Source organism: Chaetura pelagica, unplaced genomic scaffold, assembly GCF_000747805.2.
Source record: "Chaetura pelagica isolate M959 unplaced genomic scaffold, ChaPel_1.0 scaffold66, whole genome shotgun sequence".
Lineage (NCBI taxonomy): Eukaryota > Metazoa > Chordata > Aves > Apodiformes > Apodidae > Chaetura > Chaetura pelagica.
The window spans coordinates 1152873-1169865 of NW_009953811.1; the positions used below are offsets into that span (position 1 = coordinate 1152873).

The 16993-nt window shown below is 36.9% G+C and overlaps 1 protein-coding gene across 1 annotated transcript in view; it reads right to left on the reverse strand.

Moving 5' to 3' along the window:
• The window catches only part of SEMA3A (sema domain, immunoglobulin domain (Ig), short basic domain, secreted, (semaphorin) 3A), a gene marked incomplete at its 5' end in the record, with an annotated part of 168657 nt that overhangs the window by 54689 nt on the left and 96975 nt on the right, over window positions 1-16993 (reverse strand). Inside the window, 2 exons of the mRNA XM_010001255.1 lie at window positions 4022-4141; window positions 10842-10935. Of these exons, the coding sequence (XP_009999557.1) occupies window positions 4022-4141; window positions 10842-10935 (214 nt within the window). The remainder of the gene's footprint in view (window positions 1-4021; window positions 4142-10841; window positions 10936-16993) is intronic.

A 16993-nucleotide genomic window follows, 5' to 3' on the forward strand; every position in this document is an offset into this window, starting at 1 on the left:
GCAGTTCATAGCAGAAAGACCTGATCAACACTTTCTTCAAATAACACTAGCTTCTGATGGCACTGAACTGTAAGAGGCAATAGCAAATCTAAAGGAAAACACGGTGTTTGCCTATAGGCAAGACTTTGTAAGATGTATGTGTAACACAAAGCCATTGCTACTTAAAGTAAAGCTGGACAGAAGATGTTTTTTCAATTTGAAGCTTCTTTTTTTTTGCAAATTCAAAACTATTCTTGACCCTCACTGGGACCAACTAAGACTGCCAAAATCTTGTGCAGAGAAACTCCATGCACTTACTAGAGGAGCCAAAAACGTGCAGGGTGAGCATGCACATGGATTCTAACAATGTACATGATCCCATCTGGGGCACCAAACTGCAGCTTTTTGTATCCAAGATGACTTTCCTGAGCACCAACTTATTTTACCGTGTTTTTGCAAATGCCTTCATGTCACATCTGGCTGACTCTGTATCAATAATTAAATATACATTGCTAGGATCACTGATGTATGGTTCCAACTACATAGCTATAAAATCGGTCTTCCTTGCTTTATTTGACTTGGCGACTATTTATTTATACAAAACAAAATGTCTTTAGAAACCTGTGAGTATTTAGTATCTTTAGAAGACTTAAAAAGTCTTTAAAGCTGCTGGTCAGCACCTTCCTTTGCACTGGGCACAGTTCAAAGCTCTCTTCCCAGTAATATTTAACTTCTTACAAAAGGTGGAGGATCTACAAAAAGTGACTGTGTGATCTCTGTAGGAATCATAGAATACCAGGTTAGAAGTGACCTCAAGGACCATCACAATCCTTTCTTATAAAAGCGCAATCTAGAAAACATGGCCTAGCACCCTATCCAGTTGAATCTTAGAAGTGTCCAATGTTGGAGAATCCATCTCTTACCTTGGGAGATTATTCCACTAGCTGATTTTTATCACTGGAAAAAAATCATACCTAAATCCAAGAAACTTAATTGCTCTGTGCAATGCTGTCCTAATTTTACTCCAGTTCAGGGTGATATTTAAATTCTAGGAAAAGTTTGCAAGCTCTGAATGTCATCTTCTCTCTGTTTTAGGTACCAAACAGTTGTTTTTTCTGCACCCTGTCAGCTCTGACCTTAGCCTTAGTACAGAAAAAAGTTTCAAGTTCCTGCTCTGAATGAAGTAAACATTAGCAAGGGCTCAAAACTGGATGTCTCACCACCTAGCTACTAAACTCCACGAGGATGAGGATTTCTCTTTGGAATTTTGATCAGAACTGCTGTTCTTATTCAGATTTCAGTATGTCCATTAGAGGAGTGTTTCTTAACCTGAGGCTAAGCACACTGTAGAAAGCAAAGCCACCACTACAAAGCAATCCACGTCTTTACTAAAAATGTCTAAAACTCTGCAACCTTAAAGTTCAATTGTAGTTTATACAGATCTTTAAGAAAGTAGAGTACACCTCATCCTTCAATAAGAGCTTGTTTAATTAAAAGTATACTTTAAATACATGCAAACACAAAGCTTCTTTTGTAATTATATTTAAAAGAGACAAATGACAAAAGAAAAAAATAAGTAATAAAAGGACTGGCATGCCTGCAGAGTTTCAAATCCAAGCAATCATAATTTTTTTATTTCCCTGTTAGAAGCTGAAATTAGGCATACTGTGTGGAAAGGCTGCCAGGACCTTATCACTGGGAAATTAATAGTAAAGTCTCAGAGCCTCTAATAGGAATGTTGTAGTGCAGATTTTAAGCCAACTTTTCCATACTGGGAATGTAGAGTTATTAAGTTGTAATGGAGATACAGAGTTAAAAAATGTACTTATGGATCATTCTCTGTTAAATCATAGACAGTTTTGAGAATAATTTCTAAAATCCTCAGCTTGATTCTTACTGTTTTTTAAAATTAGCTCAAAACCTTCCATACAGGAATACAGTGTAAGAAGGACACTTAAGAGTTGAAAATAATCTTCACCATGTGCTATGATAAATGCTGCTTTCCTACTTTTATGCTTGTTTTGGATGATACTTAATTCTAGAGAGCCTGAGGTTCGTCAGCTCTTTATGTCCTCTTGTCTTCTCCTCCCCATCCTGAGCACAAAGCAGTTGTGGTTTCTGCACCCTGTCAGATGTAACCTTGGTGCTAATTTGGGAAAAGCAGTTCTCACATTTAGTGCTGAAAGACTGATAACCAAATCCACAAAAGAATGACACATTTTCAGCGATGAAGCACAGGGGCTGCGGACAATGGCTGTGCTTTCCCACTGCATAAATCCTCCTGACTCAGCTGTCATTGTGCAAATCTACTGCACAAAAGCAGATTTTGCTTGCATGATTGGACTTTATATCATCATAACTATCATAACAAAAGTGGGTGTTGTGTTATCTTTAACATATTATCACTCTATGAGGTATCAAGGCAGATGGATATGTATGTAACCCTTGTACTTTACTGTCTCTTGGAGTCCAGAAATCTTGTCAGTTTCTTTAATGAAATAAATGGAAGAACAGTATTTCTGGGTTACTGGGCAAGTGCAGACTGCAGAATTGAAATGTGATAGACCTGAACATGTCCTCACAGTGGTCCACATGAATTATGACAAAGCTAAATTCAACAGGACAAAAATCAGATTCATACAACTTGCCATACACAGATTATCCAGTAAATGTAGCATATATGCATATAGCATATCTATCTATCTATCTATCTATCTATCTATCTATCTATATCAAGAGAGAGAGAGGGGGAAGAGAAAGAGAAAGAGAAAGAGAAAGAGAGAGAGAAAGTTGTTTATCCAACCTGCAGTAGCACTTTGTGGTTTTAATTAGGAGTCAGGGATTGGATTGGCTATGGATTCTATGTACAGCTAATACGATAACCAGTATGATACTAGAAGATTCTGACTGTAGCTAATAAGAAACTCTGATGTTAAAATGTATTCTGCTCTTAACACATTAAAAATTCGAGTGAACAGTTTGTCCTAAATTACAAAACCACATAGAAAACCTGGACCTCAGAACAGACATAAATAATGTGGCTAGGAGTGAAAAATATATAAGAACAAAATACTTTGTGAATTTAGAAACAGAAGTGCAGATGCAGCAGTGTGTACAGCAAAAGTGGTTAGTCTACTCTTCAACAATTAAAATATAAATTAACTCAGAGTAACTAAAGTTAGTATTACTGGCTTATTTAAATCAAATGTCAGCTTTCTCAAAGGATGAATTTTCATTTTCAAAATGCTCGTATCCTTGTATAGTTAAAACTAAGTGTAATTTCATTTCAGTTATTGGAATTTTGACTTCAGTAGGACTTGGATGGAGTACTTAGATGCATCTTAGAAGTATTTTGGTACACGAAGCCAAAACCAGAGTTTCTCTGAAGCTCACTCTCTCTCCCCATACATGCAAACAACCAGCTACAGGCTTGATTAGTAATAACCATGTAATAATGTAAGTTACTGTGCCTTGTTAAAGTATTGAATATTTTGAAACCAAATCGTTTGGAATATCCAGGACTGTTTTCACTTTTTCCAAACTACTACTACTACTACAACTACTACTACTACTACTACTGATAACTGTCCAGCTCAGGAAGCTCTGCTGCTGATTCACTTGCTGCTTGACTTTGGTGACTAATGTCAGTTTCCCTTCAATTCAGCCAAAAATTAAAGCCTGTACAAGACACGGTCCTGCCCAAGGCTCAGCAGCTATTTTGTGTTCATGTGTGGCTGATGCTTTCACAAGCCTTAAGCTTCTGTACAGCTTGCACCCTACAGCAATCTGCTCCTGTGGCATGTCTGCGTTAACCATGGTATCTGTATATGTTTTAAATTTAATCACACTCCACAAATCTCAATGTAATTAAACCAAAAGTGCTTCTTTATAAATCACTTCTGATTAGTTTAACTGGTTTAAGACAAAATTCTGCTCCAAATGAAAGAGGGGTGTGTATTTCACAGATGTTGCTGGAATGAAGCTGTGTGCTAATCTTTAATGGCTAGATTAAAGTAACTGGATAAATGCACATTTTACATACCATTTAGCCACCGGGAGTCATGCTGCTCTGTCCTGATTGGATGATGATGCCCCAGAGTTCGGAAAATGGCAAAGTCTCTGCCCATGAAGTCTGCTGCTGTGCCAGAGTACAGCTCTCCATCTGTGGGAGGACATAATCATAAGCAACATTTCTCAATTTTCCAGTCATGGTAAGTCAGAGAAAGCTGTCAGTCCTATGTTTATATTACACTAATAGGGATAATGAGAAAATTACAAAGCAATAAGCCGCATGCAATGTATTGTCATTGAAAATGCATAATTAGACCCGCTTTTTTCACTGCAGAGCTTAGCTGTAACCTCTCTAAAATGAGCTGTATGTCCCAACTACTAGTAAAGCCACTTTTCAAAAATGAGTTTTGATCCTTAGGCTGGAACAGTGGCAGCTTGCACAGCTATTCCTGGCAGGCATAGGTATGTAGCCCCCAAAATCCTACCTATCTGTGAAGCTACTCTGTTTTGAATATGAGTTTGGAATGGAATCCTCCAGAGGTTCCTCCCATCCTACCAGGTTTTTTGTGACTCTGTGTTGGTAATTGAAGAGTCCAGCTCATTCACTCTTGGTTCAGAAAGTCATAAAGCCCCTTCAGTTTTTCATCTAGAAACTGTCTTCTGGTTGATTTTTGTTTGGTTGGTTGGTTTGGTTTGTGTTTTGTTTTTGTTTTCTGAGAAAGAAAATCCTTTGCAAACAGTATCTTCTACAGGAAAAACAGAACATGCCTTTCAGCTCCTGCCACCCTTATAACTGTGATACTAGTAAAAAGCAATAGCTAAGGGAGAGAATAAATGAGATCATTCCTTGCTACCTTGACCTCTTGCATATCACAGTGAACAAGTGAATTAAAAATTGACCTTCAGCCCATGAATGATACTTCAGCCTGAAAGTGCCACACAGATAGCCTAGCTGGAGAAAAAACTCACATTATTTGAGTCCCAGTGTGCCTTTACTCAGCCAGCTGGAAGTATCATGGAGGAGACAGAGAGACAGAGTTTAAAGTCAAAGGACCAGGTCAATTTAAATACTGGGTAAAGAGAATAATAATACTAAATACATAGTAATCAGACCCATGGAAAGCAACCAGGGATGAAAGAACAACACATATCTTTCTGACATTAATGTGGAGCTTGTCTATGAAATTATTCTGAATTAAAATTGCTAAAAACACATATTTTTAGGACTGTACCCTTTTACACCTGTATGGGAGATGGGATACCCCACCCTACACTTTTAATACAGAATTTAATAATATTATTCCTTCCAATTGCTATTTTCAAGCTATACACTGTAAATGGGTCTTCTGTGAAAAAGACAAGTTTGAGGGTAAAATAAGTCTCTAAGCTAAACTAATAAATTTTCCATGGTCATGATGAACTCTACTATATCCTCATTTTAAAACACCCTTTAGGAACAAGTTCATAATTTTCATGGCAATTTCAGATATTTCCATGGTGGGACAACCATGTCCAAGCATGCCTACTGGGTATCACTGGTATCTTTTCCCCAGAACACTGACACCATGAAATTATCAATTGAACCTACGGTGCCTCTGTACCATGTGGTAGTCAGGAAAGTCAGGAAGGGTGAAAACATGATAGTGGAAAGGCGTGGAATTGCATGAATTTACAGCAGAGATTAGAAGCAAATAGGCCAGTCATGCCCAGCAGGAGGTGTAATCAGAAATGAAACAGAACAGCATATCATTAATTAACAATTTATCATTTGTCTATGTAATTTTCTACTATTTTTTTAAAGGGGAGACAATCACGTAATTATTGTGATTATTATGTACAGGGTATGCAGCTAAGATTTTAAAGAACATAAAACCTTTTCACTTGTGAATCGGGCTTTGATGCTGTGCTTAACCTTTCTTTAACCTTCTCTTCGTTTTCTTGTCTCTCAGTCCCTAGTGAGTTCTGATAAAACAATATAAATCAAAGGGAGAAAGAAAAAAACAAACCCTATTTTGCTTCCTAGTTATCAACAGATCTAAAGGTTAATCAAGAAAGGAAAAAATCTATAATTAATTCTACATTATTAAAAGTAATTTAGCAAAAAAAAACCCACAAAAAACCCCTTACATATTTACAATATTTAGAACTGCAAGTATTTTTGGCACCTTACCTTCTAGCTAAATAGAAAAACAAAACTGAATGTAACTTTTCTTCCAAGTTCCACTTAATTCATCCCAAGACTATTTCATGCTAGTAGGCTCTGTGGTTGGTACTCTTTTTATCAATGGTGATACCATAAAAGTTGTGCCAAGAATGGGCTTCAGCATATTTCAAAGGAGAAAGGAAACTAGGAAGTCTGTAGGAAACCAGCAGACTTTTCTGTCCTCTCCTTTCTACAGCCCCTTCAAGTTTCAGTATCCTCAGACCAGTGCCTGTAGTTCAAACTGATTTGCTGCAGTAATGCAAATTTTTGCTTCTCCCAGACAGAAAGTCCAGGGAATACCATTTATTTTGGAAAGCTTTAGATGATTGTTTTTGCTAAATTCAGGGTGAGCCTCAACTAATGTCCCAGATGTTCACATTCTTTGAGTTAGTACCATTCAAAAGCTACACGAGACTTTTTCCTCCTCTCTAGATAGAGGTACATTTGTGTTTTTTTCCTTATACAAACCTTCTTTTGGACTGAAATTCACCCATTACTGGTCTAAAAAAAGATTATTTTATGTCATGGATAGTCTTCACTGTGCTATTTCCATTGTCAGTAGTTTTAAAAGCATTTTTCATTAACTTTAAGAAGAAAGTGGAAATGAATGGTCTGAAAACTGACAAGCATTTCTTAAGGGGATGAAAAAAAAAAAAAAAAAAAAAAAGGGAAAAAAGTTGTCACTTTGTATTTCCAGCCCCACAGCATAATGCAGTGATCGTCCAGCATAAGCTAATGGCCCTCAGTTATTTGCATAGGAAAAAGCTCTATGTTTTGGACATAAACCACTTTATTCTAAGGGAGTAACATGCTGATACATGAATGCAAACAGAAATACATTGACTTTAGTAAATAAAATGCAATAATTAAAGCCCATAGTAATTAATTTTTTAAATTTTTTTTTTTTGGGGGGGGGGAGGAGGCACTGTTTTCCCACATTCTGCACATAAGAAGTATGAAACTGTGAACACCTCCCCAAGTTCACTAGATACAAAGATGTTAAAAAGCAAGAAGTACACATTTATTTAATGAATTGTTTCTATTGATCTTTTAAAGACTAGATTCTTTAAAATATGTATCTTGGGAGAGTACAGAGGTGTAAGATTCCTTTTTGAAAGAAATAAGAAAGTTGATTGAATGAGGAATATAGTAAAAAACAAGCTTTGAATGTCCTGATTGATCTCACTGGTAAAAGGGTTTCCAAAAGAAATCTGCTATTCTTGGTTACTAGGTTTATTCACTAAAGTTAAGAATTTCAGATGTACATAGTAGTGGCTTGACTTAATTCCTTTTAAAGCAAACAACTTCTCAGCAGAATAAACTCTAAAATCCTGAACCTCACATATACTTAGCAGCTAATTTCAAATAAATAAGATAGTAAACTTCTTGCTTGGTGAGAAGCCACTGTATTTCTGATCCCAGTGATCTATATTTGGGACTATTAAAGCACCTAAACTAATTAAAATTAAAAAAAATTAGATAAAATGGGAACTTTTGTTTTGTTTAAAAAATTATTCACAAGAACATAAATACTTTTAAGGACTCTGAAACATCAGAGATTTTGAAAATCCCAAAGGGTCATTTCCTAAAGAGCAAGTGATGGACAATAGGACAACACTGTCTCCTTCTCTGGGGTTTTGTCAATTCCCCCAATACAATTGCTTTAGACTCATACCTTCAGTGATCGTTTTCTCCTGTGATTACATTCTGTGAAAAATCTAGTGCCTCTGATTTTCCTCCTGCCCTGGAATACACACTAGTGGTGCCCAGGGACTGCTTAATCTCCACATTTTCATGCACTAGTCCACTCAAATGGCTATTCTTTAGTTAGCAGCACATAGATTGGAACGGCTGAATAATGTCTGACATTACTAGGAACTAGTTTTATCATGTTCCCAGCTGGTGTTTACTTTAGAGTAGAGTAGTAATAACTACCTTTAATGAGCAACTCTTAAAAAATTAATGAAAACATGTTTGCAGGTGAATGGAACAAGGAAGGTATAGTGGAAAAATACTGGAACCATTTAATAAGATGAACTGTTTGTTTTGATTTGGGACAGTTTTGTTTTGTTTTGTTTTCCAAATAGTATTGATTTATTTTTTTTAGGAGGGAGGGAAAACTGGAGATCCTTTTTACAGTTGTGTTTCTTTCAGCTGAAAAATAAAGTAAGAATCCTTTAATAGCACTAATGGCTATTAAAGTTCTTAAGCTACTTTTTGCAAATTAACCTTGGTGTTTTGCCCAAATTCTAGCTTGGGTAATTACATTTAACTTTCCTAAGATTTACCTTCTAGTTACGGAGTAAAGAACATACTCTTTTTTCCACACTTTGCAAAATCTGTTTGGAGTTTCTGATGAAGAACAGAGGTTATTTTCCCCTCCTGTATTTAACTACATAAATTACTCTTACTTCTCAGCCTTCCGTCATCAGGAGAGTTACATTGTGTTACTAATTATACAGTTGCATTTTAATGAGTGCTGGGTAATTGTTTTACACTGTTGCCCTCTTGAACCTAAGATAAACTATGGTTGACTGTGAGGATAAATACTTCTGGCACAGGAGGGGCTAGGAGTAGCTGAGCTATCATTCACCTCAGGGGAAGGGAAGAAGTAGTTCAACAATGTTGTTCTTGGTGTGAGGCATTTGTGATGAAGAGGCTCCTCCAGCCTCCACAGATGTATTCAGTGCTTCCCTCCAGTGCTACCTACTTCAGGACCAAACCTCCCTGCAGCCATTGACTGGCTGTTTTGCACCTATTTTGGGGGGAGGAAATTATTTTGCCTTGTGTCATCACTTTACCATGAAAAAAAATATGCTTTTTTTTTTTTGCGAAGATAAGTAATTGTGAAACAGTGGTGAATCTGTTGTACGCTTTCTGAAACATCAGGGGAACCTCTGCAGGAAAGGCCTGAAGTAAATACATTAAAATCAGTAACAAAAAATGACTCTGAGGTAGCTAGGAGGAGGCAGAGGAGAATGGGTGTTCTTGTTCAGGATGCAAGAATGTTAATTCTAGCTTCACCCTTAGTTTTGTATAAGTCACTGAAGAAGAAGTTACTCACTAGCTTTGAATGTTGAATTTATGCCACTTTCTAGTGTTGATACACCCATGGCTCTAATTGAAGCCTGACACAAAACAAAATACCGTGCTCAGTCTACTGTATATTAGGAGGAAAAATACATGAAGTGACAATTATAGAGATAGGGAATGGGCTCAAGAAAGCGAAGATCTTTTAAAGACATGAAATCTAAGCCAAGGGAAATAACATAATCATATTTGTGCCGAACTGAGTGGAAAGAAAAAAAGGAATGTGAAAAGCTAGACGCTGTTGACTTTGTGCAGTTGCATACCAGGTACACCATGTAATACTGGCTTGTCATCATTCTCTTTCTTTATTGTATATTAAAGTAAATAATGAAGTTATTCCCTTGAGAGTAGCTCTGCCACAAATTCAAGTTGCTCCTGGCACTAATTTATACACTGGACTTTTACAGACACATTTTTTTCCTTTCTGTTTGTACAGGGTACAAGTTGGAGCAAGACGTGGACGTCTTTCTTGTTTTTCCTGTTAAAAAGTGTGTGTCCCCAGGGTAGCTCTTCACCTGTGATCATTAAGGGCTTCGAAGATCAGGAAATGAGGCACGCTCACCACTACATTTTTGTTGCTGTTTTGAAGACCTTAATTCTTTAAATGTAATGTAAATATAGTAACAGGAGCTGGTAGGTAAGAGCCTAGACTAGTAATATAGACAAAGTCCTGGAGAAGACTGTATCTAGTTATGCATCATATCCTAGACTTCTGAGATAAGAATCTGCAATTTCTGAAACTATTGTCCTCCCCTGGAGTTAAGTTGTAATAAATAGTCAGCAAGTTACGTGTTAAGGAAAAAGTGGCTCCACCTGGGCAGAATTGTTACTGAAAAATGAACCTGATCTGTTTCACTCTCAATTTCTTCTTACAAAATGTCTTTTTGCCTTTTTCTTAAAGGAGCAGGAAGAACAAGGAACAAAATTAATTCAATTGAATAAGTTAAATCAATTAGATAAATTCAATCAATTGGATTAGTTCAATTAGATTAACACAGTTCAGGTGTTCTATGCTTACATATTCTGTGTAATTAAGTATTACTAATTAAAAAGGACTTGATTTATTGTAATATCTAAGGAGTTTAATTATATTCATGGCCAGGTAGATCTCTTCAGCTGAAACTTCACCTTACGGCTTAGACCCATGAATATTTGTGCATCTCTAGCTCACATGAGGTACAATTGAGTGACAGACCTTCCTTGGTAGCAAAACTGATGTCAGAAATTACTTATTCCTGCTCTCACTTTGCTCTCAGCTGTGCTGGTGCAACTGTCAGTGAGGCCAGCCAGTAAACTGGGGGAGTAAAACACCTGCAGAGTCATCCAGCTCTAGGGAGGAAAAACACTTTGCAGAATCTAGGTCTTGGTTCACACACACCTTGTTTCTCAAGACACTTGGATCAACTGTCTTAAATATGAAACCAGAACTGCTTTAGTCTGGAAATAAAATTCACAAAACAAAGGCCTATGATAGGTGCTGCAAGGAGAAAAAAAGCAGAAAGCTGGCAAATATTTATACTGAATACACATCTCGTTCACCTTGTATCATGGCACCTACCTACTAAAAGAGAAGCTGTCAGCAGTTTAGGATCATAAGGGCTTTTCCCTCGGCCATTTTCAAAATGGGAATCTTCCATTCTAAAAATGTTGTCCTGCGGGGTGAAAAAAAAGAAAGGAAAAGCAACATTATTTGTTGAAAGAACACTAAAAATATGCTGGAATAAACAGAGTGCAGTATGTATGATTCATACGGGGTTTTGTGGCTTCAAGGAAGTCAAATATAAAATACACACCAGGTGAGAATTTGGCAAAAGTGCTCACCTGTTAATCAGCATTGTGCTGAAGGCTACTCAAAAGCACAAATACACACGCACAGCTTGTGTCTCATCTATTCTACTTCAGATATAGTTTGCATTGAATTGTTCCTGCTTTCACTGAGAATATGCCTGAGTAATGGTAACTGAAGAAACTGAAATTTGAAACTTTTGTCTGAAAAAAGACAGAACCTATTTTTCACTGACTACTTTTCTGAAATATCCTGCAAGTGTAGGTTAGTGCATTATTCAATGTTAAATTCTGCTTTTTCTAGCTTGAGTATAGTGACTTACTGTTTCATGCATCCTCAAATTCAATTTTCACTGCATCAGAAGAGGTTTTTTTCCCCTTTATTTTTCAGTACTATACAACAAAACTTTTAAAATATACACACTAAGGGCAAAGCATATAGGGATATAAACCAAGATTAAAAAGGGTCTCAGTCAACACTAACTCAAAATCAAGGTCAGTAAATTCAAAGCAATGGGCTTTTCAGTATTTTTATTGCTTTAATTTTAACTAGGGGACCAAATCTGTCAATCACTTTGAATAATGTGTTTATCTTATGTTTTGCACTGAGGGTAAAGTGAGAAGAATAGATGCTTTTTGCACAGTAAACTTCTACATTGACAGAAAACTTGAGGAGGCCACACTGAGAACTGAAATTTCCATTTCCCACCTACACTGTGGTTAATTTGAATTGACACCTAAACCCTATGGGTTTAGAAACCCCAAGGCTAGGACAACCCCTACAAACAACATTTTTTTCTGGTTACTTGAACTTTGTTACTTTGCACCCTGTTCTCAGTTGCTTATACATAAAAATTCTCTAAGAAGTAGGTGCTAAAGTACTTCCTTTAACCAGTATTTGCAGGACCAAGTAGTTTAAGCTGTAATAGGAACTAAAGCTTCATACAGCCTCTTTTTTTCTTACTGACTAATCAGAGATCAGTCACCTGTTTCAAGAAAATAAACAAACAAAAAAAATTTATCAGAATATATGTCTAAAATTTATGTGTCAATAATAGAAAGCAATTAAGAAGTTATCATAGTATTTTTCCTTGTTTATTTCATAACACATCAGCTCTTTACTGCTTCCACAGATTATCTCAAGTCCCCCTTTCTTATTCTCATAATCCCTTTCCAAACAGAGAATCATAGAGCTGCTGGCTGGAAGGGCTCTCTAGATATCATTAAGCCCAGGAGGACCTGTAAGAACACAATTGTCAACACAGGGTACGGTCAGGCTTTGTTTAGTCTTGCCAAGTCACAAAAACCTTCAGAAAAGGAAATTTTATAACCTTTATAATCTTTCTGTAAAACTTCCTTTGCCCTCTTAATGAAGAATTTTTTTCTAAACTGTACCTTCTGATGAACAACTAGTGACTTTTTGTCCATATTATATAATCTGTAGTGATGGCAAAGATGCAAATAGATGGCAAATGTATGCATTTTAACTATACTTCAAGCTGTTACAGGCTGTTCCTAACTGTCCATTCAGCTTCATTTCTCCAGACTAAGTCTCAGGTTAGAACTTCACAAAAGCTGAAGTAGTGTGCAAACTCCAGGGTCTTACACTGTCCTGAGCTCCCAAGTAAAGGTCTCAAAATTGTTCACAAAACTTTCACCCTCAATGGCAATACTCTAGTGCTCAGTGCTGGAGACTTGGCACTCCACAATGCTGTGGAGAATACAAAAAATATAACAACTCAAATTTTATTCAGCAATTGCTTTGGTAATGTTTTTTTAATGTGAAGATCATTCAGGCAAATAGCTGATGTCTTTCTCATGAGCAATGAATTCAAGTATTTGGAAGCAGCCCTCTCCCTGGCACCCTGCCTTCCCATCTTGCTTGTCCATTAGTTGTACATTTTTTTAGAGATGTTTTTTTTAATGTGAAGATCATTCAGGCAAATAGCTGATGTCTTTCTCATGAGCAATGAATTCAAGTATTTGGAAGCAGCCCTCTCCCTGGCACCCTGCCTTCCCATCTTGCTTGTCCATACTGAATCCAGGCATGGACCAGGCCAGTGACCAAATGTACTTCCAGATGGTATTATTTTAAACCTATTGAGCCCATGTTTCTGTAAGTGGGTCAGAGGCTATAGTTTTTATTCCAGACTTGTTTAATTACATAATGCAAGCATATATCTGTGTGTGCATATTACATATTTTCAGAGGAACATCAGAAGGATTTCACATTTCACTCCATTTACTGGAGAAAAAGGTGAAGGGAAAATGGACTGTTAGCAGAATGGTCTATCTGGAGAGGCTTACTGCACTGTAAGATAAAAAAGCTTGGATACAACTTCATGAAGTTTGACCCCAGAATTCAGGCTCAATCTCTCAAGGCATGGTCTTGTAGATGTAGCCTGCCTGATTATGTTTATACAGTCATCCAGTATCTTTAATATTTTGCACAGTATTACATTTCTTTCTTTCCCTTTGTCTTTATATCTGTTTCTGAATAGTCTAGACACATTCCTTGCTTCTATCCAGTTTTCTGACTTTGTTCCTTCTAACCAGAAATTAATAAATAAAGAAAAAAAAAACTGTTTTTGAAATACTTCTGTAAGGTCCATATCTAGATCTTGCACAATAAATAAAAGTGGTAAGTTGAGGAGAGTGCTAGGCCTCAACTGCAATAATAGAAAATGGCACTAATGCTACAAGCCATTATTGAAAAATGTTATTATCAATCTACATTTTCTTGGGATTTCTTCTTAGTAGATGATAATTGCTCAACCCGTACACCAATGGATATTTGATAAGGCTGTAAAGTCAGTGGCATGACAGTTAAAGCAGAATATATTCCCAAGATATCCCATGTGTCATTATAAGACAAATAGGAAACAGATGTGGAAAGTGATTTGGTGTAAGAAGGACCTGATTTTTTGCTGTATTCTTCTGTTTTATGTCATTGTAACTCCACTGGTATTGGTATGCAGCAGGCAAGAAAGATTGGAGAGCTGGGTCAACGTAAGTCAGAGATGATCTACCCTTCTCTTTGTGTTGTGGGATAAAATATAGGAAATAAGAGGCATGACAGGGAAATCCCACAGTGTTTTCATATTTCAGTATAAATGCAATGTAAAGACATGTGCTATAAGTTTCCAAATGTATAGGCAAGTAATAATAAATACATCACTGCTAAGTGCCAAATAAATGTATCATGGTTAGTCTGAGGCCCCAAGGAGTTCTGATAAACATGCTATAGGAAGTTTAACCTGTCACAAATAGGGCAACTTGCCCAAACAGCTTTTTGAGTGCTAAAATCAAAATACCTCTATCTACTAACCAACAATAAAAACAAGCAATAAAGGAATACACTCCTTTGTGTACTTCCCAACCTCATTTTTAAAACCTAGAAAGCAATAAAGCTAATGATAGGTACTTGATCATACTAGTCACTGGTCTGTGGCAAGTGGACTCAGATTCTGCCCTCAGATGCCATAAAAGCAAGAGATTAGTTGAGAAGTGAATGCCAGTATTTGAGGACAAATCTTCATCTCTTCATTTTATAGAAAAGATATGCTTGATGGTTTTCTGGAGAGTTAGCCTCCATGTCAAACTGCAAACTCAGGCTATGCTCCTGGTGTGTTAAGTCCTGTCCATCTCAGTGACACCTGAAAACCTGTGTGGAAGCAGCAGAGTGAGCAAAGGCAGGCAAAATCTGGGGCTATCAAAGACCAAGGCTCTGCTCAGAGGCTTAGGGGGATTTTGGACTGTGTGAGTATGACCTTCTTTTGCACAGTACAATTAAGAGCTTTTAGCTGGCAAGAATGCATATTATTTGTTCTCAGAAAAAAATCTGATCATTTCAGAATTTTTCTGCCTCTTGGGTTTTACAGTTAATTGAAGGCAAAGAATGATACTGTAGTGAGTCAGCAAATACTTTAGCCATAAAAAGCAAGAAAAACTGTGTATGCACCAAATGCTCACTGTTTCAAAGTTTTGTGAGGGCTATTATATTATTAAAGACAGGAATTCAGGACAAAGCAAACTTGACAGGCTGGAGAAAGTTCTCTAGAAATGAATGAATGAATAAATAAGTAAATAAATAAATAAATATATTTTCAAAGAAAGACCTTTGTAACTCAACAATGAATCCAATTTACTGTCCAAAACTCTTCTTTAGTTGCACTGGAAGCCCAAAGGGACATTACAATGAACTTCAAACCTCTTTAAGGATCCTAAATCTCTGCTGTGGCATGCTTTATTTAATTGGTGCTGGGTTATTAAACCCTAGGTTTATACTTCATTAATGCTTCTCTATAACCCATAATAAAAGTACTGAAAAAGAGAGATTGTTTAGGTCTTGAAATTTCACAAACTCATAATAACAACAACTGACTGCAAGCTGAAGTTAGTCACATGACTTCTGGCTCATGGTGTGGCATGAATTGTTTCACCTGGTAAAAGCTTTGCATGGTGGGAGATTATGCTTCTAGCTCCTTGAAAAATATGTTCTCCTACAGCACATAGTGTGATAGATAGCAAGACTCAGCCAGAAAGAACTACAGGTAGGTCATAGAAATGAATGTAAAAGTTATGGTGATTCCCATTCTTTAGCCTGATGATCTTCCATTTCAAGGCTGTAGAGATTCACTAGGTCACTGAAGTAACACCCCATATCATGATACTCTGTGGTGACAAGACATTGCCATTTAAAAAGACTTATTTAATAGCTTCCTATTGGATAGCTTCAGTCAACTACATCCTTCCGTTCAGGTTTACCAATACAATATAACGTTATTTATACGTATCAACACACATATATATATATGCCAACTGTATTCCCAAACATACACATATATTTGTATATACCCGATATGATAACTTTTAAGACCATTTTTTAGTAACTCCATAAGCAGCTAACCCATCCAGAACTGTTTCTGCAAAACAAGGACAAAAAAAGATGAAAGCATATACTAGTTGCTTTTGGTAAAAATAAATTAATAATTTTAAAAAAAATCTTCTTTACCCCTTCAGTATTACTTCCGAGTTGTGAGAAAACACGGTTAGTGGAGAAGAGCTAACCTACCAGAATGGACAGCAGTGACTGCTGAGCTTCAGGCTGATTTTTTTTCCCTGAAGCTTTTCTGGCAATTTACACAGAAACTGTCCCAGAAGTGTAAACTGCTGCTGGTGAATAATGAATGACTGCAGTGCAATTTATCTGAAGAAGTTGTGTTGATGGAGTGTGTACAACTAATAAGAAGGTGTTAGTGCTTTAAATTAAAAAGCATGGAAGACAAGAGAGAGCTTTGACAGCAGCAGTGTTCCCCAGCTGTTCAACTACAATTGAAGGAACTCATAGCCTTATTCTTGTAACCCCCAAACCATAAATAGAAAAGAGCACATCTCCAGGATATCTTCCAAGGGCTAGCTGATCTCCACGACAAGCTGCTGAACAATAATACAGGATAGTCCAGAAACATTCAAGATGCCAAGAGCCCTAGGAACTAACACATCCTGTGTTTAATAAAGTAGTAGATTTGGCTGCAACTGTGAGCTTTATTGATTCTAACATTTCCCTCGCTGTTCTCACAAACTCTAGTGCTGTTATGAAGTATGGGGTGGAGGGAGAACCACAAAACCCGAGAAAAAATAAGCCCAAAAGATGGCCAGAGTGGAGTGCCCGGAGTATGCCATTGAACCGGGAAGGACTATCCATTTGAAAGACTTTTAGGTTGATGGTAATGTCTCTTTAGTGAGTCAGAAGTTGCTGGTATTTAAATATTGTGAACTCTATTATTATTCAGTGTTGGCAATAAGAAAAGGAAAGCCCCAGTTCCCACTCAAAAAAACCCCCTCTGGACATGTTTGGATTTATCCACTCTACACTGAGGCATTAACTGGGGTGTCTAAATTTGCTGCTAGTCACAGTCAGCA